General features: G+C 36.7%; 1 protein-coding gene across 5 annotated transcripts in view; it reads right to left on the reverse strand.

Moving 5' to 3' along the window:
• STAU2 (staufen double-stranded RNA binding protein 2) overlaps positions 1-25,322 on the reverse strand; it is a 422,077-nt gene that overhangs the window by 364,823 nt on the left and 31,932 nt on the right. For all 5 annotated transcript variants that reach the window (XM_036768257.1, XM_036768272.1, XM_036768268.1 and 2 more), the window contains exons 2-3: positions 10,705-10,910; positions 9,571-9,701 (exon numbers count right to left, since the gene is read on the reverse strand). In XM_036768257.1, the coding sequence (XP_036624152.1) occupies positions 9,571-9,701; positions 10,705-10,888 (315 nt within the window). In that variant the 5' untranslated portion in view covers positions 10,889-10,910. The remainder of the gene's footprint in view (positions 1-9,570; positions 9,702-10,704; positions 10,911-25,322) is intronic.

A 25,322-nucleotide genomic window follows, 5' to 3' on the forward strand; every position in this document is an offset into this window, starting at 1 on the left:
AAATAAAATAAAATAAAAATGAAAAATATGGCAAGCAGTCAGAAAGAAAGAATTCAAGTATCAAGGCGACACTGTCAAACTCACAAATAGTAGCTACCACTATAAAGGAGCGGAGAGCTTAGGACATAATATTCCAGAAGATGTAGGCTTATAGTCAAGAATAATTTACCCTGAAACTTTTAGTATAATCATAAAGGAGAAAAAAAATAGACTTTTTATGAAATATAGGATGTTCAAGCATTCCTGATGAAAAGACCACAGCTGCAAAGAAACTTTGAAGTTCAAGCAGAGGGGCTAAGAGAAACAAAAAGATAAAAAGGAATAGACAATCATAAGGGCCTAAACAAGGCTATATTTTTATGTTTAAATATGGAGAAATGACATGTCTGTCTCCTATGAACCCTATCATCATCAGGTATCATAGAGGAATTCTATTTAGACAGAAGGCCTAGAAGTAGCTCTGTTATGTCTTAATGATCTTAAAAGAAGAATGGAAAGAGAGAGAATGAATACCTTTGGGGGAGGGGAGGAAGAGAGGAATGAAGGTTGAGGAAAATTATCACACATAATCGGGGTACTCAAATAGAAGACTAAGCAAATGGAGAAGAAGGTGAGGGGAGTGGCTGACACTTGAACCTCACTCTGATCTAAAGTGGTCAAAGGAGGAAAGAACATATATGTGTGTGTGTGTGTATGTATATGTATATATATTTACAAACATAACACACACACAAACAGAGCTCAGTACAAAAATACACTTCACTCAGGATAGTAGGGAAAGGGGAAAAGGGAACAGAGAGAAGCACAGGGAGGTTAGATTAAGTGAGGAATTGATTCTAAGCACAACAAACTCTAAGGATGTACCCCCCACAAAAAAAAATGTACAGCTCCTTTTGAGGTGTCAAGAAATTGGAAAAGAAGCCACCAATCCACTGGTGAATGGCTGAACAAGTTATGTTATGAATATAAATGTTATAGCATCCTATTATGCTATGAAATGATGAAGGGAATGGTTTCAGAGAAAACTGGCCAGACTTGTATAAACTGACACAGAGTAAAGCAAACAGAACCAGGAGAACAATTTATACAAAAACAATATTTAAAGGTAAACAGCTTTAAAGACTTAGGGACTTTGATAGGAGTAATGGCCAACCACAATTCCAAAGGACTTGTTATGAAAAATGCTACCTAACTCCTGATAGAGAGGTGAAAGACTCAAGAGTACAGAATGAGACATATGTGTGTGTGTTATATATATTTATATACATATATATATGATTTATACAAAAACAACATTGTAAACAAAAATACTGAAACATTTAAGATCTGTGATCAATGCAAGAGCCAACCATAATTCCAGGAGACTGATAATGATCTATGTCACCTAACTCCTGAGAGAAAGGTGATAGGTTCACAATGCAAAATGAGACATACATTTTTGTACATGAACAATTTGGGAATTTGTTTTATTTAACTATGCATGTTAATTACAAAGAGGTTTTTATTTTAAATTAGGAGAGGGTGGGAAGAAGAAAAAGTAAAAGCTTATTAATTGAAAACTATTTTCCTACAGGTGGATTCTTTAAATTGGTGCTTTGTTTTATATATAGAAGTAGATATATATACATGTAGAAGTTCTGGACAGTTTCTTCTACTTATTTCTTGCATTATGGTATACAGAGTTTTGGGTTGTTGTTTTTTTTTTTCATGTTCTTCCACAAGACATTATTATCCTTAAATGTCTCTATGCAATTTGTCTTCAAGATCAATATGTTTTGGAGCTAAGATGGTGGCTGGAAAGCAGGGACTAGCGTGACCTCCCTGCCGAGTCCCTCCAAAAACCTATAAAAAATGGCTCTGAACCAATTCTAGAATGACAGAACCCACAAAACAGCAGAGGGGAGCAGGGCTCCAGCCCGGGACAGCATGGATGGTCTCTGGGTGAGGTCTATCCCACATGGAGCTGGGAGCTGGGAGCTGGGAACGGAGTGGAGCAGAGCCCAGCCTGAGCGACGTGGACCAACCAGACCAGGAGCCGGGCGGAGCGGGCCCTAGCACCCTGAATCAGTGAGCTGTGGCAGTTACCAGACTTCTCAACCCACAAACACCAAAGACAACAGAGAAGGTTAGTGGGAAAAGCTGCGGGAGTGGAAGGAGTTCGAGATTTGGCTTCCAGCCTCGGGGGCAGTGGAGGTGGGGCACCTACAGCTGTTGTTTCTGGCCCCAGGCCCACCTGGTGGGAGGAATTAAGTGGAGGATCAGAGCAGGAGTGCACAGCCTGCTGAAGATCTAAGCCCAGTCCAGGTTGGGGGTTCTTGGGGAAGGAGCAGTGCTGGTGTGGCAGAGCTGGCACATCCCCCCCAAACGTGGAACATAGAACTCTTTAGTCTACAAACAGTCATAACCTGATGAAAAACTCAAGGGTCAAGTTAGCTGGTTGGGAATATGGCCAGGCAGCGAAAACACACCCAGATTCAGTCTCAGACTTTGGATTCTTTCTTTGGTGACAAAAAAGACCAAAACATACAGCCAGAAGAAGTCAACGAAGTGCAAGAGCCTACACCAAAAGCCTCCAAGAAAAACATGAACTGGTCCCAGGCCATGGAAGAGCTCAAAAAGGATTTGGAAAAGCAAGTTAGAGAAGTAGAGGAAAAATTGGGAAGAGAAATGAGAAGGATGCGAGAAAACCATGAAAAACAAGTCAATGACTTGCTAAAGGAGACACAAAAAAATACTGAAAAATACACTGAAGAAAACAACACCTTAAAAAATAGACTAACTCAAATGGCAAAAGAGCTCCAAAAAGCCAATGAATAAAGAATGCCTTGAAAGACAGAATTAGCCAAATGGAAAAGGAGATCCAAAAGACCACTGAAGAAAATACTACTTTAAAAATGAGATTGGAGCAAGTGGAAGCTAGTGACTTTATGAGAAATCAAGATATTATAAAACAGAACCAAAGGAATGAAAAAGTGGAAGACAATGTGAAATATCTCATTGGAAAAACCACTGACCTGGAAAATAGATCCAGGAGAGATGATTTAAAAATTATTGGACTACCTGAAAGCCATGATCAAAAAAAGAGCCTAGATATCATCTTTCAAGAAATTATCAAGGAGAACTGCCCTGATATTCTAGAGCCACAGGGCAAAATAGAAATTGAAAGAATCCATCGATCGCCTCCTCAAATAGATCCCAAAAAGAAATCTCCTAGGAATATTGTCGCCAAATTCCAGAGCTCCCAGATCAAGGAGAAAATACTGCAAGCAGCCAGAAAGAAACAATTTGAGTATTGTGGAAACACAATCAGAATAACCCAAGATCTGGCAGCTTCTACATTAAGATCAAAGGGCTTGGAATGCGATATTCCGGAGGTCAATGGAGCTAGGATTAAAACCAAGAATCACCTACCCAGCAAAACTGAGTATCATGCTCCAAGGCAAAATATGGATTTTTAATAAAATAGAGGACTTTCAAGCTTTCTCAGTGAAAAGACCAGAACTGAATAGAAAATTTGACTTTCAAACACAAGAATCAAGAGAAGCATGAGAAGGTAATCAAGAAAAAGAACAAGAAAAAGAAATTGCAAGGGACTTACTAAAGTTGAACTGTTTTGTTTACATTCCTACATGGAAAGATAACATGTATGATTCATGATGTTTATGTGTATATATATATATATAAGTGAATGTGTATGTATGTGTGTGTATATACATATATATATATATATATATATATATATATATAGAGAGAGAGAGAGAGAGAGAGAGAGAGAGAGAGAGAGGACACAGGGTGAGTTGAAGATGAAGGGAAGATATCTTAAAGAAATAAAATCAAATTAAGGGATGAGAGAGGAACATATTGAGAGAGGGAGATAGGGAGAGATAGAATGGGGTGGATTATCTTGCATAAAGGTGGCAAGAGGAAGTAGTTCTGTGGGAGGAGGGGAAAGGGTAGGTGAGGGGGGAATGAGTGAATCTTGCTCTCATCAGATTTGGCCTGAGGAGGGAATACCATACATACCCAACTGGGTATCTTATGCCACAGGAAAGAAGAGGGAAGAAGATAAAAAAAGGGAGGGATGATGGAGGGGAGGGCAGATGGGGGTGGAGGTAATCAAAAACAATCACTCTGGAAAGGGGACAGGGTCAAGGAAGAAAATTCAATAAAGGGTGATGTGTTGGGAAGAAGCAAAATATAGTTAGTCTTTCACAACATGAGTATTGTGGAAGAGTTATACATAATGATACACATGTGGCCTATGTTGAATTGCTTGACTTCTTGGGGAGGGTGGGTAGGAAGGGAGGAGGGGGGAGAATTTGGAACTCAAAGTTTTTAAAAACAGACGTTGAAAAACAACAAAAAAAAATTTTTTGCATGCAACTAGAAAATAAGATACACAGGCAATGGGGAGTAGAAATTTAGCTTGCCCTACAAAAAAGGAAAGGAAAAGGGGATGGGAGGGGAGTGGGGTGACAGAAGGGAGGGCTGACTGGGGAACAGGGCAACCAGAATATATGCCATCTTGGAGTGGGGGGGGAGGGTAGAAATGGGGAGAAAATTTGTAATTCAAACTCTTGTGAAAACCAATGCTGAAAACTAAATATGTTAAATAAATAAATTAAATTTTAAAAAATGGTAGTAAAAAAATAAAAATAAAAACAAAATAATAAAAATAAATATGAAAGCAAAAAAAAAAGATCAATATGTTTTACTTATACAGACATCATGGTTTCTTTTAAAGTTGTTTTTTGCTTCTCTTTTTCCAGATAGTCCTTCATTTCAGTATATTCTCAATCTATTGTCCTCCCTTTTGCTTCTCTGGAGCAACCCACCACTATGAAATCAAGGTTTTTCCTACTAACTATTCCTGCTGTGCAGGCCATAAATTCTGCCATTTGTTCCCATCTAACTTCTCTCAAGATTCTGGTTCCTCTCTTTTGAGCCATCTGGGAACACCTTGCTAAAGTTACATGCTCTCTTGGAAATCTACAGGGTACTATGTTTCATCTGGTACTGGTTGAATATGCCTTCTACAGAATATTTATTTAGACATGTTTGTAACCTTACTCATCTCCCTCTCTAATCTTTGTATCTTCTCTGTTGATTTAGTTGATTGTACTTTAGGTTTTTAATTGAATTTTCTTCCTTCCAAGATCTATGGCGGTTTTAGCCTTTTTTCCTTTTATTTGTCTGTCACACACTTTCTAATTCCTCCCTCTTTAATAGTAGGTTCACCCCTGGGTTTGGACCTCAAGGTTGTCTCAGCCTCCTCCCATGTTGATGAACTTACTTTTTTTCAGTCTCAGTCCCTGCCTCAGGTAACTTCTGGAGGGATGGGACTGGCCCCAGATGGACATCAGTACCCTTTCATTAAGGCCTGGTACAACTATGCCACCCTTCCTCCCCAACCCACTTATGTCTGTTCTTTGGTTCCCTGTATGAGCTGGGTCGATGTCTACTTTTTCTCAGCTCAGGAGTATGTAGAGTAAGTGCCACAGGCAGAGTTTCTGTCACCTTGGGATTCTCTAACCTAGAGAACACCTCAGGCAGTACACAGTTTTTCCCCTCCATACCTCATCCTTCACCTCATGAATAGAGTTGAGGTACTCTGCTGTTGCAACAGGATGCTGAGGGAGGAGCAGGGACAGGGTATTCTAGCAAAGGCTACAACAGGAGCAAATTCCTTGAGTAGGTCCTAAAGAACAAGCTTGTGGTTTGGTTTGTGCACCCAGCCTGTGCTTTAGGGATGAAGGGAGAGGTGAAGTGCTGAGTTAGCACTCTAGGAAGTAGTATTATCACTATTAATTCATAAGTCTGTTACCTTGTTGAGTAATCTTCCTTGTTTTCTTATCCTGTGGGAACAGTTATAATTAAAACTTTGGCTCATAGTTCCTTTTTAGGAGTTTTGAGAGTTATCGGGGACTGGAGAAAATGTTCATCTTGTTGATTACATGATCCCTGTCTACTGATGTTAAATTTACAAATAAGTAGTTGCCTTAATATGTTTAATGTCTAGAAAAGTTTTGGGGGGAATAATATAAGATAAATATGTATGCAATATATTTCCCATCATCAGGGAACTATTTCCCATTAAAGGAATGTGTATATATAAGAAACTATAAACAATTTTGTACTACCTCCTCCAAGGACACAAAACATCTTGCCACATGGTCCAATAACTATGTAACAAAACACTGGTCAATGTAAAATACAGTGAAGCACAATTAGTAAATTCATTAATTAAGCTTATTTTATACTTTTATTGTCAAAGCTAATCCTGTAGTCCTTTAAATGAAGCTTCCTTTTTTTCTTAAGTCAAGAACAAGGAGTCAGGTTCAGTCAATACTTTCATACATTTTACATTTTTAATAAAGTCTGACATAAGCAAATAATTATCTTACAAAAGAACAAACAGAAATATAATTCATGAATTGGCTAATATTCTAGCCCTTACCCTTCACAGACATTCTGTTGAAGAGCTACAAATCTGATGGAACAGACTATGCCCAAAACACGCATAATAATGGCTACAGCTGGTTACAAGGCCTCTTCCAGGCTTTCTGCCTCCCTGAAACTCTATGGCAAAGGTGTCAAACTCAAGTAGAAAGGGAGAGGGTGGGGTGAGGGGGGCCACTAAAATGTACACGAGGATCCCTAAAGCCTTCATATTAACTTATTTTAAAACATAATATTATCTATATCTTATTGTATCTTATGTATTTTGTTAAATATTTCCTGATTACATTTTAATCCAGTTCCCCCTGCACTCCACAGCATTGTGGGCTAAATACAGCAGTGTATTTGAAAACTCTGTTCTAAGCAATACCTAGCTAGAGGCAAGGATTTTGTTCAAAGTGAATATGGAGGCCAGGATGGTGCAAAGAAACTTTCCTAAGGGTGCCTGGTCTCCTCTTTGGTCTTCTGCAACCTAAAAAAAACTTTCATTTGACCCCACATTCCCTTTATGAATTTTTCTATATATCTCCTCCCTTTTACAGACAAACTTCCAGGAAATGCCACCTACACTTGCTACCTCCACTTCCTCACATCCCTTGCAATATACTCCTCAACTCCTTGAAATCTGGCAGTCCCACTCAAATCAAATTGCCCTCTCCAAGGTCACCAACAATTTCATAATTGCGAAGCTCAATAGCCTCTTCTTAGCCCTCATCCTTCTTGATCTCTCAGTGCCATAAGACACTGCTGACCAACCCTTCCTCCTATCTGTCTTCCCTATGCCAGATTTCTGTTACACTGCTCTCTCCTAGCTCTCCTGTCTAACCATTTTTTTCTTAGAGTCCTTTGCAGGATCATTTTATATCATTCTTTTTCCAAACCCTCCCATATTTTGAACTCTCCTATCACTGTTGAGGGTACAATCCTTCTCCCAGTCACTCAAGCACTAGCAAGGAGAATGGGCCCAGTAATAGGATTGCCCCATTAAAGCCCCACCTCCATAAAAACCTAAAAGGAGGAAAAGAAATTAAACTATTTAAAAGAATGCCCAGAAGAGAAGAGAAGGAGGTAGAAAAAGAAAACAAAGAAAAGCATGACAGCTTTGAAAGTAACACGGAATTTTTTAGATTTTTTTTAAAAGCCAGCTATATATGACTCACAGTTTCATATGCAATCATTTTTCCTCTTCTGTTTTAGATATGAGAATGCTCTCTTTTTTGGGGGGGTAGAGTGTGGAATACAAAAATGGAAGAAAAAAAAAGAATAAGTTTTCAACTTTAACCTACAACAGATGGGCCAAGAAATACTGAAAAGCATACTCGGGATTTACACCTAAGACTTAAAATCCCTGAAGTCCCGCTACCAAAATATCAGTCTAAAAGTCTAAAACTGAGGCAACCTAGAACACTAGAAAGCATGTCTAGGGGTCAAGGGAACTTCATGCAAGTCTTAATGCTGCCACTTAATCTGGGGCACACTGGTCACTTTTCCTTTCTAAGCCTTAGTTTCTTCACCTGTAAAATAAGGATATTGTAGGACTCCATGACTGCTTTAATGCTAATAATCACAGTAAGTTATGTACTACATATTATAAAACAATAGCAGAATGTTATTAGAATAGTAGAGTAAGCTACAGAGCCCAAAATAAATTAATAGAAGAACATAATTATAGGCAGCCCAACTGAAAATAATGAAAAGGGCAAAAAAAAGTGAACAAAAATAATATTTCTTCTTTAAATTCTATTGTCCATGGTAGCTAAACACCATACCGAATAACGAATAAACTGTTAGAAAAACGTATGAGCTGTAAATAACATATTTATTGTTTATTAATTTGCTTTTAAATCCACTTAAGAGGGTATATAACATTGCAAATTTGATCCAGATTTTTTGTAAAAATGGTTTATGTAAGAGGACTTAGAAATTATCTTCAATCCCCTTGAATTACAGATGAAAAAAAAGTAGGGTCAGAGAAGGGAGTAATGCTATTAAGTGGCAATGCCAAAATTTAAATCACTATAGTGTGAAGAGGTGTTAGCCTCTTTTTTCCATTAATGTTTACTCATTAGCAGTGTTTCCTTACCTATAGCTGCAACTATCAATTTATTTAGACTAAATAGGGAGAGAGTGGCTATAAATAAAATCCTTCACATATTCCATCTTATCGTTCATTAAATCTCTTTAAACAACTGACAACAAGTTAAAAAATGACAAATTATAGTTTAACTCTTTTCCTTACCTGAGCCATGTTTAGAAAGAGGTGCTAATGAGCAATTAAGTAATAAAAGATTAAAGCCAAGAAGAAGAAAGGGAAGTAAAGAGAATAGAAATCCACAATTTTCATAATCAACTTCTAGAAAATTGTTGACTTCAGGCTAATCCGAAAGTGTAACTATGCCATCATAATCTCAAATTTCCAAGAGCAGATGACTGAACCCAAAAAATAACATATAATTAATATAGTTTATAATTTTTAAATTTGTAGTTTCACCAAGTTACTACGATTTTTTTTAAATGCAAATATAAGGCACAATTGTGAGGATATACTGTAAGAATAACTTATATGTTCTAAGTTGTTTCCCTGGGAAAATAAGTATTAAAAATGAACATGTAGATAATAATAAATCATTTGGTTTCAATACTAACATATCCAACATTATGTGAATTAAATGAATTTTAGAAATAAAAATCACACTGGATAAGGCTGATAATTGCAATTGCTAGAGGAAATACTCAATTTCAGATAGTTTCTGTAATGGAGAGAAAAATTTGGCTCATCAATATATCTGGGCTCATGAGCCCAGATCTAGGTATTTTAGATCTAGGTACTATGGACAAAAAAAAAAAATGAGCATGATGGGTGGGAATTAAAGAAGGAAAATCTGTCTCAATTGATTCTACCTTTAATTGTATATTACTGACCTCAACACAGAAACAACGACTTCAGCCCCATGCTTCTAGCCCTTCCCCATTAAAAAAAAAAGACAAAAAAAAGAAAAAGACAAATCTAAGACTATGAATTTGATTTATTTTAGTAAGCAGCTTGCCAGACCATAAAATCACCTGTTCAGAACTTAAGGTACGGCTCACAACCTAAAATTGTAACCTTACCTTGGCATGAGCAGGCCCTCTTTCATTCAGAAGCTTATACTGGGGTTGAACTCTATTGAAACGGGCTAACTCATTTACCAGACACATTGGAGTTTTCTCTTTGGGGTTTGCCATGTTATCTTGGAGAGAAGCTGTAAATAAAGAATCTGTAAAGTTTTGGTGGAGAAATACCTTCTTCACAACTTCATAAAACTTTTCAAAAATGAAAAAATGTATTTCTAAAACATTTTGCAGATCACTAATCTAACCAAAACCATATACCTGTATAAAATACTGAGTAAAATTTATATAACTGAGAAAATTTTTTTTTACCTTTTCCATTACATGCAACAGAAATAATTTATCACTCACAAAATAGCTAGCAAATAAAAACAAAAAAAATTTCCCTCACCTCGATAACTAATAAGGCTATAAAGGGTAGCATATTTATAAAATCTGTAACATTAATGTAATTAAAATTACATTAACTGAGAAAAAAAACTTGGTTCAAAGGTCAAATAATTTAACTTCTAAGTAGAAGTTTAATAAAAATATTTATTTCCTCATGAGCTTCTCCCAAAGCCCTTCCTAGTTCTCTGTCCATAACATGTCAAACTTCTACTTCCTCATTGTACTGTTATTAACTTCTTCTACCTTTTTCCTCTCTTCTATTTACTTTCAATTTTTCCTAACCCGATGAGAACTGTTTCATTTTCTACACCCTGTTAATATAGTTTATCCTGCATTTTCCTGTCATCATCTATATGCAAAGCATATAAGAACTTCTTCATTTGTTTTCTATCCATGATACTAAACCAGTGCATTCATTAGGGTAAAAAAAAAAAGCAGCAGCATTAATCACTGCCCGCTCCCAGAAAAAAATTATAAAAAATGAAAAATATAACATCTTCCTGCTCAGTTAAACTCCCCTTTTTAGGGAATACTCAGAAAAGATAGAGAACCTGATGTAAAAAGAAATAAAATGGCTTTATCCAAGCACATTAGTCACTTCAAAAGTTTCTGTGGTTAGGCTAAACTAAGCAATTATTTTTCTATATCCTTCAGTATCATTCTTTTCCTGGCCCAAATGACTGGATGTAATGACTTGACCAAAATCACAATAATGAACCATTTATCAGAAAATTACAACCTTACCAGGTAAGTTCTTAGAAGAAGCAGAATCCAACAGACCAATGATATGACTATTACAATTGACAGCTAATTCTGGAATTGAACCATTCATGGTGCCTTGCAGACCCAGAGAACTTGGAGATGTTAATGATGGGGATAGCACCGTAGTAGAGAGGGAAGATTCAGCGAAGTTCACTGAAGTCTGCATTTTAACTTTCCACTGTCTATCACTGCAATAAAAACAAATATTTGGTTAAGTTATTCTTTTATTTCATAAAATCAGTGAGATAAGTAAAGTATAAAGTGATTCAGTGGTAGAAACAAAATTTGGTGCTGGCAATCCTACTGCAGCAGTCATCAATGACAAAACTGCTAGTCATTACAGTGTTACGTTAATTAAATGGTTGAGTAGAGTAGATGGTGTAAGTTACTTGAATATCCACAATTAAAGTAAAACAGATTTTAAAAAGAAAAAAATTAAAATTTATCACAAGATTCCCCAATCTTACATCATATCATAATTGCATTCCCAGTTCATTCCCAATTCCCAATTGCGCTATGCTAAATATTTATCTTTTATGCAAAAAGATATACAGCACTTAAAATTATGACAAGGACAAATACTATCGTAAGCTCATTTGCTTTCTCTCTTAAAAACGAAAATAAATATGTTCATTTGTTTTCCTTATGTCTGTCTACTTTTGAGAAACAGCACTAATCCATTTGGATATTTTGGTTTTGGAACAAAGTTCTAATTATAGGTGGGGAGTGCAGCAGAATGTATGCAAGACATATAGGCAATTAACTTTTTTAATAAAGCTTGAAAACAAAAAACTGTATTTACAAAACAGATGAATTAGGGAATAATTATTCATATTACAAAAATAAATGTTTAAAAAGGTTTTGCTTAATGATTTCCTTAAATATGTCTACACAAGAGAATTTCTTTGCTTACAAATTTGGCATAGTGTAGTCAAAGGAAAACTTAATTTTAACACTGAAGTATTAGTAGCCATTGCATCAATTAAAAATTATGATCAAATAACTCTAAAATCATGTCAGTGTAGCACAGTTTTCTAACCTGAGGTCTGTAAACTGGGTTTTGGTTTTTGTTTTATTCCACACTGTGATAACTATATTGAAATATAATTGATTTTATTTAATGAACTTAAAAACATTCTGAGAAGGGCTGGCTTCACCATAATGCTAAAGCGGTCCATGACACACAAAAAGGTTAAGAATCCTTGATGTAGAAAGTGGTCTTTGCAACCAAGCTTTGAAAGAATAGAGATTCTATGAGGGAGAGGTGAAGAGGTAGTATGCTCTAGGTATGGAGCAAAACCAGTACAAAGATAAAGAGAGAAGAGGTAAAGAGTCACGTACGAGGAACAGAAAGAAGGCTGTGTGGGCAGATCGAAAGGGTGCAGAGAGTAATGCCTCAAGAGACAGGAAAGACACATCGAGGCTATGCTGTGAAAGGTTTTGAAAGGCAAACAAAGGAGTTTACATTTTATCCTAAAACCAATAGGGAGCACTGGAGTTTAATGAGTAGGGAAAATCTGATAAAGCATGAAAGAATTTGTTGAGTAGGAGAGTTTACCAAGTAAGAAGTATTTGAATATAAGTACTAACAAGCTTTTGGGCCCTGCATTGTACTTTTTAATCTTGTTCCAGAAATAAAATACATATATTAGGAATAATGAATTTTATTGAAAGACATAGTGAAGGGCAGGGCATAGTGAATAAAGACCCAACCTCAAAGACAGGAAGACCTGAGTTGGAGTATTGACTCTGACACACACTGGCTGTATGACCCTGAGGTTAAATCCCTTAACCTCTAAGTGCTCCAGGCAACTTGTGCTTTTGTTTTTAATAATTTGATCATGATATTTCAATATACCTGGTTTCCTTGGTAATCATATATGTAGATGTAGATGGCTTCACAAGACTGCCAAAGAGGTTCATGACACAAACAAGGTGAAGAACCCCTGCCTAACTAAATATGCAGAATGGTAAATGTATTTTGAGGGCCTGGCTAATGTGAGAACTTGTTATGCCTTACCATGTATATTCGCTACAAGGGTTTTGTTTTTCTTTAATTTCAGTGGGAGAGAGGAGAAAGAAGAAATAAATTCCTAAAAATCGGGGAGAGAAGGGGAGGGCAGGATTTTTTTTTTAAATCCCTGTCTAAAACTTGGAGCATAATAGCAAAGGTGCCAACTTGTACCATTATAGCACTGGAAGAGAGAATTTCCTCCCCTAGAAGTTCTTATACTAATGAAATCCCAATTCTAGGCTCCTATATGTATATTACTAACATAGACACATACATATATATGTATGTATGCATATCTATATATCTGTATATGTGCATATACATAATCATAAATGTATATATAAAATCAAGTGTATATATGTTTATATATGATTTCCACTTGAAATCATCTCATGGAAAGGGTATACCAGAAGCCTGTTTACACGGGGGGGGGGAGGGGGGAGAGGAGATATTTTTATCTACCCAAAAAATTTTTAGGCATCAAAGTTCAGCCAAACACAAGAGTTCAGCCTTTTGTGCAGTACTTTATATACTGAGGTATCTTGCATCTGTGAGGTTAATGTCATTACACAGGCAAAAAAAATATACCCATTACACTAAAACATACCATTTCATTGCCATTAAAACTCTAGATGATGATTTTGTGCACTTAAGCCAAGAAAGAATTATAAGATTATGCATTTGGAGCTGAAGGGACCTCAGGTCAATCCACTCATTTTACAAATGAGGAAACTGAGGTCCACAATGCCTCATGAATTAATGTTTCTAAGAGTGAGGCTCATATATTGGATTGCATGCCATCTTGGGGAGGGGGAGGAGGAGGGAGAAAAAATTTAAAATTCATGGAAGTGAATATTGAAAACTAAAATAAATTAACTTACTAAAAAAGGAATGAGGCTTAACAGAAAAAATGGATGATTTAAAAAAGGCAAAATCTATAAAGGCAATAACAAAATAGAAATTGATTCAAAGAGAGCTCAAAATCAGTACTTCAAAAGCTTAAACATCACAAGAACCACAAAAAAGTAAATAAGGAATAAAGACCATGAACCAGAAAATAAAATTTACAGAAAGGGAAAGGAATTAATGCAGAGAACCAAGCAAAGAAATTAGATAACTAAATAAACAAAAGAAAGAAGAATAAATCAATAATTTAGGCAAAAAATCAAAAAGGAAAGTGTTGACAAATCAGGAAAAAGTCTAAGGGTGGAGAGTGGGAATAAGGCTGCATCAAAGCAATTTAAGAAAACTATTCTTAGGAGGAAACTATTGACATAAAACCCTCCCTGGATTACTGCTTTGTTGTAGAGGAGGAGCTTGTGCAGCTCAATGAAACTATCAACTATGCTGTGCCCAGTTACCCAAGATAGATATGTCATGGTGTAGAATTCTGACATAAGATGAGGTGCTGGAGAAGGAAATAGCAAATACCTCTCTAGTATCTTTGCCAATAAAACTCCTTGGACAGTATTAAAATGATAAAAGAGATGACACTAGAAGATCTCATGTAGTAAGGTGCCCAATATGCTACTAGAGAAGAGCAGAGTAGCTCCAGTACTGATTAAATGGCTGGAGCAAAGCCAAAAAGGACACTCAGCTGCAGATGCATCTAGTTACAAAAGGAAAGTCCGAAAGGTCAATACTGCATAGGAACCTGGAACGTAAGCTCTATGAACCAAGGTAAGCTGGATGTGGTCAAACAGCAGATAGAGTAAACATTGGCATCTTGGATGTCAGTGAACTTAAATGGATGGGATTGGGTGGAATGAATTCAGATGATCACTGCATATGCTACTATGAGCAAGAATTCCTTGAAAAAAATGTAGTAGTCTTTATAGTCAACAAAAGAGTAAGAAAAGCAGCGTAGGGCATAATATCAAAATTGACTGATTATCTATTTGAATCCAAGGGAAACTGTTCAACATCACAGTAATACAAGTCTATACTCTAACCACTGTACTGAAGAAGCCAAATTGATCAGTTCCATGAAGACCTACAATATCTTGTAGAAATAACACCCAAAAAGATAAAACGTTCATTATGGGGGATTGAAATACTAAAGTAGAAAATCAAAAGACAATTGGAGTCGCAGCTAGGTGGCGCAGTGAGTACAGCACTGGCCCTGGAGTCAGGAGGACCTGAGTTCAAAACCGACCTCAAACACTTGACACATGTACTAACTGTGTAACCTTGGGCAAGTCACTTAACCCCAAATGCCCTGCCAAAAAAAAAAAAAAGACAACTGGAATAACAGTTTGAAGTACAAAATGAAGGACAGCAGAAACTAAGAGTTTTCTCAAGATAACTAGCTGGTCATAATAAACACTCTTTTTTAACAACTCAAAAGGCAACATCAAAAGGTGACATCACTAGATAGTCACTATAGAAATGAGATTCATTACATACTTTGTAGTGGAAAATCACTATATTGTCAGTTAAAATGAGACCTGGAGCTGATTTGTGGATCAGATCATGAGCTTCTTTTTGCAAAATTTAGACTTAAAGAAAAGTAGGGAAAACCATCAGACCATATAGGTAGGACCTAAATAATATCCCTTATGAATATGAAGTGTAACTAATGAATAGATTTGGAAGAGTGCTTGGAAAACAGAGCCTCACAATATTGTACAAGAGACCGCAATAAAAACATTCCAAACAAAAAAGATCAAGAAAGCAAAATGGCTATCTAATGAGACTTGACAAATAGCAAAGTAAAGAAGGAAAGCAAAAGGGAAAGATATTTTTGTTGTTGTTAAGTCATTTCAGTGGTATTCAACTCTATGACCCCATTTGGGGTTTTCTTGGCAGATACTGGAGTGGTTTGCCATTTCCTTCTCAAGGAAATTGGGGCTAACTGTGTTAAGAGACTTTCCCAAGGTCACACAGCTAGGAAGTGTCTGAGATCAGATTTGAACTTGACAAAATGAGTCCTCCTGACTTCAGGGCCAGCACTCTATTCACTGTGACACCTAGCTACCTCTACACAACTGAATGCAGAATCCCAGATAACAGCAAGGAGATAAGAAAGTTTTCCTAAATGAACAATTCAGAGAAATAGAAGAAAACAACAGACTAGGAAAAAAAATTAGAAATATCGCACAAGAGATAGAAACATTATGAAATACAAAATGGATAATTTTGATTACATTAAATTAAAAAGAGTTTGCACAAACAAAACCAATGCAACCAAAATTAGAAGGAAAGAAGAAAGCTGGGAAATAATTTTTACAACCGATATTTCTGATAAAAGCCTCATTTCTCAAATATATAGAGAACTGAGTCAAATTTATGAGAATAAAAGTCACCTTCCAACTGATAAATGGTCAAAGGATATGAACAGGTAGTTTTCAGATGAAGAAATTAAAGTATCTAGAGTCATATGAAAAAATGCTCTAATTAACTATTGATTAGAGAAATGCCAATCAAAACAACTGAGGTACCACATCACACCTATCAGATTGGCTAATGTGACACAACAGGAAAAATGATAAATGCTGGAGAAGATATCGGAAAATTGGAACACTAATGCATTGTTGGTAAAGTTGTAAACTGATCCAACCATTCTGGAGAACAATTTGAAACTAAGCCCAAAGGGCTATAAAATTGCATATACCCTTTGATCCAGCAATACCACTTCTAGGGCTATACCTCAAAGAGATCATGAAAAAGGAAAAAGGACCAACATATACAAAAATATTTATAGCAGCTCTTTTTGTGGTGGCCAAGAACTGGAAAAGAGGGGATGCCCATCCATTGGGGAGTGGCTGAACAAGCTGTGGTGTAAAAATGTAATGGAATACTATTATGCTATAAGAAATGACGTACAAGCCAATTTCAGAAAAACCTGGAAAGCCTTGCATGAATTGATGCTGAGTGAAGTGAACAGAACCAGGAAAACATTGTACACAGTAACAGCAACATTGTGTGATGATCAACTATGATAGACTTAGCTCTTCTCAGCAATACAATGATCTAAGACAATTCCAAAAGACTCATGATGGAAAATGCTATTCACATCCAGACTATGGAGTCTGACTGCAGTTTGAAGCCTACTATTTTGACTTTTTTTGTTTTTAATTCTTTCTTTCTTGTGGTTTTTCCCTTTTGTTATGATTCTTCTTTCACAGCATGACTAATGTAGAAATATGTTTAACATGATTACACACTTATAAGTTATATCAGATAGCTAGCTGTCTTAGGGAGGCGATAGGGAAAGGAAGAAGGGATGAAAATTTAGAACTCAAAATCTTATAAAAAATGAATGTTGAAAACTATTTTTACATGTAATTAGAAAAAATACTATTTACAAAAAAAAAGAAAAAGAAAGATATCAAGGCAAAGTTTTGTGCAAAAAAATGAGCATGATAAAAGGAATCTAGCAGAAGCAGAAGAGATTAAGAGTTGGCAAAAATATACAAAAGATCTATACAAGAAATATCTTAATATCACAGATAACCACTAAGGTGTGGTTACTGATCTAGAGCAGGAAATCCTAGAGAATGAAGTCGAATGGGCCTTAGGAAACATTGCAAACAATAAGGCTAGAGGAGGTGACAGCATTCCACCTGAGCTATTTAAAATCCTAAAAGATGATGCAGTTAAAGTGCTGCACTCAATATGCCAGCAAATTTGGAAAACACAACATTGGCCACTGGAGTCCCAATCCTAAAGAAGGGCAATGCCAAAGAATGTTCAAATTAGCAAACAATTATGCTCATTTCACATACCAGAAACGTTATGGTTAAGATTCTGCAAGTTAGGCTTCAGCAATATGTGAACTAAGAATTACCAGAAGAGCAGACTATTTTTTAAATGTTTAATTTATTTATTTTCAGTTTTCGACATTCATTTCCGTAAGTTTTAAGTTTTCTCCCCCTCCCTCCCCAAGACAGCATGCAATCCAATATGTGCTCTACACATACATTCCTATTAAACACATTTTCACGTTACACAGAAGAATTACAACAAATGGAAGAAACCATGAGAAAGTAAACAAAATAAAACAAAAGAGAAAAGAGTCTACAGCAGACTATTTTTCAAAGAGGCAGAGTAACTAGAGACAAAATTGCCAACATTTGCTGGATTGTGGAGCAATCAAGGGAGATCCAGAAAAACATCTACTTCTTCTTTGACTACAACAAAGCCTTTGACTGTGGATCACAACAAAACGCAGCAAGTCCTCAAAGAGACGGGAGTATCAGATCATCTTACTTGTCTCCTGAGGAACTTGTATATGGGTCAAGAAGCAACAATTGGAACCTAACATGGAACAACTGATTGGTTTAAGATTGGAAAAGGAGTATGACAAGGTCGTATACTGTCATTTATTAAACTTATGTGCAGAGTACATCATGCTAGATGCCAGGCTGGATAAATCAAAGGCTGGAATTAAGGTTGCTGGGAGAAATATCAACAATCTCAGATATGCAGATAATGCCACTCTGATAGCAGAAAGGTAGAAAGCCTCCTGAAGAGGGTAAAAAGAGGAGAGTGTGAAAACTGGTCTTAACATCAAAAAACCTGGCAATTGGTCTCATAATTTCCTGGCAAACAGAGGAAGAAGAAATGGAAGCAATGTCAGATTTTATATTCTTGGGCCCAAAGATCACTGCAGATGGGGACCACAGCCATGAGATTATTAAAAGATGCTTGCTTCGTGGAAGGAAAGCTATGGCAAATTTGGACAGCATACTAAAAAGCAGAGACGTCATGTTGCTGACAAAGGTCCACACAGTCAAAGCTATGGCTTTTCCAGTAGCAATGTAAGAGCTGGACTATAAGGAAAGCTAAGCACCATAGAATCAATGCTTTCAAACTGTGGTGCTGGAAAACTTCGGAGAGTCCCTTGGACAGGAAGGAGGTCAAATCAGTCAACACTTAAAGAAATTAATTCATACTATTCACTGGAGGATCAAACGCTGAAGCTGAAGTTTAAATATTTTGGCCACATAGTGAGAAGACAGGACTCATTGGAAAAGACCTTGATGTTGGAAAAGATTGAAGGCAAAAGGAAAAGAGGATGGCAGAAGATGAGATGGATAGATAGTATCATGGAAACAACAAACATGAACTTGGAAAGACTTTGAGAGATAATGGAGGATAGAAGGGCTTGGTGTGCTATGGTCCTTGGGGTCATGAAGAGTCGGACACAACTGAAAGACTGAACAACAACATTGACTTAAAAGAGAAAGGTGATTTAAAAAAAAATTAAGACCAATACTAGCAACACAAATGGAGGAAAACATAAGTATAACTCTCTTAACTTTAAATGTGGATGGACTAAACAATACAATAAAATGACAGAGAGTGGCAAAATGGATAAAAAACAAACTCCACAATCTGCTGCTTACCAGAAATACATTTAAAAAACAAGGCATACAGAGAATCAAGTCAACAGACTGAAACAATATTTATCCACAGCAGGTGAATGCAAAAAAATTAAGAATTATAATCATACCATTAAACAAAAGAAAAATAAAACTTCATAGTATCAAAAATAAACAAAGAAATTACATCACAGTTAAAGGAATCAGAGTCAATGAAGGAATATCAAATATATGTGCATCGAATAGCATATCTAAATTCATAAAGGAAAGTTAATTCAATTACAGAAAAGTATATATTAACACAGCAATAATAGGAAACTTTTCTCTTCCTCTCTCAAAACTGGACAAATCTAACATAAAGCTTTTAAAAGTCCACGGGAGGGGAAGAGACTTAGAACTAAATAAATAAACTTTTGGAGAATTTAGGGCTAAAAGACTTATGGAATCTTCTGAATGGGATCAATAAAAGAATATACATAGATCTCATCACCATATGGCACATCTATAAAACTTAAACCAAGTATTGGAGCAAAGATAAAAACGCAAGTAAGTGAAATGTAGAAATGCTAAGTGCATCCTTTACAGATAATAACACAATAAAAGCAGTTATCAATTCAGGAAGCACAAGCAAATATCACAAACCTAAATGGAGATTTGATAATGAAATTTTAAATAACAAGTAAGTTGAAGAACAAATTAACTATATTTGAATAGAAATAATAACTATAAGAATAATGATAATCACAAGACAACATACCAAAATTTCTGGGATGCAGCTTAAATCAGTCCTCAGAGGGAAAAAATCCTTTAAAATTTCATATTAACAAAACAGAAGAAAGAATTAATGAACTGAATATTCAATTTTAAAAAATTAGTGAGCCAACAAATAAGCCTAAATATGAAAATCTTGTAAATGAGGAGAAAAATAGGCGAACTGGACACCAAAAACAGTATAAAACTGAAAAACAAAGCTTAAAAACGGAAACTTTGACCCTCTTGATAAAAACGTGGAAAATCTAAATGTATTCTCCATTGGTTCCCAAAGCACAGATTTGACCACCGGTTCCCTATTACTTCTTGAATCAATCAATCATTCATTTAACTAGAATTTGTTAAAGGCCTACTATGCGCTACCACTTGGGATACAAGTACAAAGAATAAAGCAATTTCTACTTCCAAGGAGCTTACATTCTAACACAAATTCCTTTATTTGATATTTGAAACCCTTCACAACCTGGCTCCACCCTACCTTTACAGTCTTATTATACACTGCCCCCTCCCAGTGTAGTACAGTCAAACCAAACTAGCTTTCTTATTATTCTTCAGACACAGTATTCCATCCCCCCTCTCAAAGGCCTTGCACTTCCTCCTCACCTTTAACTCTTACAAGCCCTTTGTTGTTGTTATTGAGTCATTTTTCAATCATGTCCAACTCTTCTTGACCCCATTTGGAATTTTATTGGCAGATACTGGAGCGGTTTGCCATTTCCTTCTCCAGCTCATTTTACAGATGAAGAAACTGAGGCAAACAGGGTTAAGTGACTTGCCCAGGGTCACACAGCTAGTAAGTGTCTGAGGCAGGATTTGAACTCACCAAGATGAATTTACCTGACTACAGGCCCAGCACTATCCACTGGGCCACTTGCCTGCCCTTACAAGCCCTAGCTTTCTTCAAAACTAGGCCCAAATGCAATCTCCCACAGGAGCCTTTCCTGATCCTTCCTATATAATACCTTTTTGGTGGATATATTTTGTATATCTTTATATGTGTACATGTTACATATGTTGTCTCCCTCTATAGAATGTGACCTCCTTGAAATCAAGGACTGTTTTATTTTTGTCTAGCACAGAGCCTGGTTCATAGTAGGTGCTTAATAAAATTTTTTAATTAACTGATTCACAATTTCACATTATTCCCTCTCACATACTTTAAATTTCAGCCAGACTAGTCTTATTGCTGATTCCCATACACAACAGTCAATCTCTATATAGGCCTGAGGTGGGGAACCTGGGGCCTTGTGGCCACTTGTGGCCCTCTAGGTCCTCAAGTACAGTCCTTTGACTAAATCCAAACTTCACAGAATAAAATCTTTGTGGAAATCTCCCCGCAGCTTTCACCAGATCCTGCCCAGAACCAGGCCATCTCTCTTCCCAACCAACTTCATAACAAACCACCCCTCTTTGTAACTCTGGCTCCCCACCCCATGATTTGTCCTCCCCAGTTACAATGTAAGTTTCTTAAGGGAAGAAACTCTTGTTAATCTGAATTTGTTTCCTTAGTACTAGCACAGTGCCCAGAACACGGCAAATTCTCAAAACTGCTTTTTTCATTCTTTCATTCATTAATTTGGAAACTCCCTGGGGGGGTGGGGGGGAGATCTGCAGCCTTGAGGCCTTCTAGGTCCTTGGGTGGGGCCTTTTGACTGAGTCCAAGTTTTACAGAACAAATCCTTTCATTAAGGGGATTTGTTCTGTGAAGTTTGGATTCTGTCAAAGGGCCACAGTAGAGGACCTAGAGGGCCACAGGTTCCCCATCTCTGTCCTGGAGCGTAGTAGATCTTTCAGAGTGACCTAGACCAAGAAAAGGGATTATTTAGCACTATTTTGCAACTTACTAATGCATTTATGTATGCATTATATTTACTGGAGTCAGTACTTACTGGATTATAGGCTACATGAGGATAGGAAGGGACCACGTCTTATTTAAATTTTATGCCGGTTCCAGTTTCTCCCATAATGCTTTGGGCAGGAATGTACGTATGTGTGCATGTGTTTTCATTTCATTCTACTTGGCCTATTAACTATTTTTGTGGGTCATCAGAATAAGAGAAAAAAAGGGTTTCCATCCCTTCTTGGACGTAAGATCTTTTGAGGCAGAAGTTACTTTATTCTCTCTGTATCCTGGAATTCACTATCAAACGGCCTTGTACATAACTTACATTTAACAAATATTCGTTGAATTTCAGTGGGACCAACAGGTTAATTCCAGGAGGTCCCAAAACTGCTTTAATGTTTTGGAGTATGATGCCAAGGTCCACTTCTACAAATTAGGAAGGAAATGTCCTTTTGATATGCATTATCTTTTGAAAGACTCTTTCTACTTATAAGCCTAGATGCAGAGCCAGTTCCAATAATTCAGCTAAAAGGATGTTGTTTAATGTTAATAAGAGGGTCAGGAAGAGAAGGGATGGAGATGCAGTAAAATAAAGAGAACTTCTAAGGACCATGGCACTGAAATCCTCAGAACTGATGCAGCAAAGCCTTAAGGTAGATGAGAAAGATGGCTTGTAAAAACAGAAAGGGAAGAGTCTTTCTCATCTAGAAGTCATGGAGCTTAAAGGAAGTAACTTCTCCAGATCTAAAGTTGGGTACGTATTAAGACCTTAGCCTAAAAGGGCCAGGGTCTCCCATTGCATCCTGGGCCATCTCAAGTCATCCGGATGAATATCTAACCACTGGACCCAGATGGCTCTGGAAAAGAAAGTGAGGCTGGTGACCTTGCACAGCCCTCCCTCACTTAAATCAAAGTCAACTTCAAGTCATGTCATCATCTCCCTGATGTCATGGTCCTCTTCGAGAATGAAGGACAAACACAACTACAACAATTTGGGACAAGTAATAATTTTGATATGGTTTACTTTGACTAGTTGAAACCAGATTGAGCTGGCTTCCCAACCTTTAGTTAATTCCCTGTCAGTCAAGTACTAGAATTTGTGCCAAGTACATGTGTTTTATTGTTCTCCTTTGTTGTGTTTTAAATTCAATGGTTTTTAAGAATGGATATTATTTGAAGGGAACATGCAAAAACTGTGACTCTTAAAGAGCACACTTCACTACCTGTCAGAGATATTAAAGCAGCTGTTGGTGTAGGGAACACAAGTGTTTCAAGGATCATTCAATTCCACAATGAAGCAGGATCAGACTAAAGCACAAAGGAAGGTATAGCCAAAATGAAAAAGGAAGTGACAAGGTACTGCTATAAAACAGCTGACTTAATTCTCAGAAAACAAACAAAGCACTTCGGAGGGACCTGGTAGCTAGAGATTCCTCAACAGTGTAGCATAAACAGCTTGAAATTGAAAGAACACCATAAAGACCACCTGATTTCAATCCCATTCAAAATTTACAGGCCATCTACTGAAAGCAACACTTGAAAAAAAATGGACTTGGCAAAGGTAAGCTTAATATCCAAGTAATTTAAAGTGTGGTTTCATGATGAAGAATTAAAAGATGTGTCAAAATCTTATAAATTCAGTGCTAAATTTGTAAAAAACAAGTGATTGCAGCATAAGGAGAACAAATTCCATATTTAAAATCCTTTACAGAAATAAAAAGTTACAAAGTATATTATATGTTAATAATTTTAATTATTTTACTTTGTACCAGTTAATTTTCACATTATGGTATGGCTTCTGAGTTTAAAGTGAAAGAGTCATAAATACTATGAAAACAGACTGAATTGGAAGAACTGATAGAAAATACTTTGTAACCAAAAACAATATAAATGCTTTAAGAAATTATATAAGCAGTTATAGCAATACAAGCTATCATAGAGACAAAAGAACTGAAAACCTGAGGTATATCTAGATACAAAACTTGGTACAACTGGGTCAGAAAGGGAAAAGGAGATAAGAATAAGGTATCGCTCTTTATAGAATCTATGAAACCAGGATTGATTCTCAAAATGACTATAAATTTACATGCTTCCCCCTTTATTATTGCATTCTACTCTGCTCCCATATAAAGCCCTTTTAAAAAAAATGACTCATTATTTTAGGGAGAAGGGTCAAAGAGAAGGGAAAAAGAATATGAACCCTCCCCACAGCCTAAATGAGATGGCATGAAACCCAGAAACAGGAATAGTCTGGGTGAGAGATAATGAGGGCCTAGAGGAAGGTGGTTGCGTTGTGAATAGATGACAGATGCCGGGGTGGTAAAACTGACAAGACTTGGCCACTGGTCAACTGGGGGGGGGGAAGGGGGGGCACGGTGGAGAAGAAAGAGAATAGTTCAGAACAACTCCTAGGTTGTGAACCTTAATGACTAGAAGAGTCGTGGTACCTTCAACAGTAACTGGGAAGTTAGGTAGAGGTAGGTTTTAGTGGAAAGAGAATGATTTTATTTTGGATATGTTTGGAGGGAAAAGAATGAGTTCTGTTAATAAACTTACGTAGAAATATGAATCAGATAGAGTCCTATTTCAACACTGAAATCGGGTAATCTGCCTGCCTATCTCCACCCCTGAAACTTCCAAAGGAGCCCACTTGTGGCATCTATATTTGCCCCAAGCCTTCCCAGAGAGCCCTGCGACTTAGCCCTGGCCTCTGTCTATATCCCAGGGCCTTCTTGAATGTTCCATTCTAGATGAAACCTGACACTAACTGCTCTTTCCTCAAGTTTGGCTATATCTTCTTTTGTTCCCACTTGTGGTGAATAGGGCTTACTGGGCTTCACAAGATCCGTCATTTCACATACCCTAAAGCAGGACGTAAAGGGTGGGCCTTGAACAAACTAGTATTCTCTTTCTTCAGCAGACTTCTCTCTAGTCACTGATAATCTGACTGAACTCATTTTTCAATGGTTAACATAAGTCTCTCTTTATCATACTCTGAAAATCCCAGTGATTATTAAGTCCTGGCTATTACTGTACAAACTCTATTCCCCAACACCAACAGCCATGCACCCTTATTCCTATCTTCCTCAACTCTACCCACCAAACATCCAAATTTCACCATGACACATTTTGTGATCCTTCAGCTGCTAGTGACCTCCCTACTAATACTACCAATTATTTATTTCCTATATAATCTGTATGTTCTTATACAGGAACATATTATCCCCCCCCATAGAATGAAAACTCCTTGTAGGCAGAATATTTATTTCATTTTTGTCTCTGAATCCCCAGTGTCTAACATAGTGTCTGGCACATAGTAGGCACTTAAAAATCCTTGCTAATTGGCTAATAAATTGGTCAGACTTTTGGAAGAATAGATCAAGAAGGCAGTTGAAAATATGTGACTAGCGCTTTGGAGAGAGGCTAGAGGCAGGAATATAAAATTTAGAGTCATCTATATAGGCATAGTTTTTGAAGCCATGAAGGATAATTAGATAGCCAAGAGAGAGTATAGAGAGGTAAGAAAAGAGGGACAAGTGCAGAACCTTGAGATACCCACATTTAAAGGGTAGATAGAGGATAAGGAGCCAATAAGAGACAAGGAAGAAATTCTCAGAGATAGAAGAGAATACTCTTAAAAATCAAA

The sequence above is a fragment of the Trichosurus vulpecula genome, chromosome 1, assembly GCF_011100635.1.
Source record: "Trichosurus vulpecula isolate mTriVul1 chromosome 1, mTriVul1.pri, whole genome shotgun sequence".
NCBI classification, from domain to species: Eukaryota; Metazoa; Chordata; class Mammalia; order Diprotodontia; family Phalangeridae; genus Trichosurus; species Trichosurus vulpecula.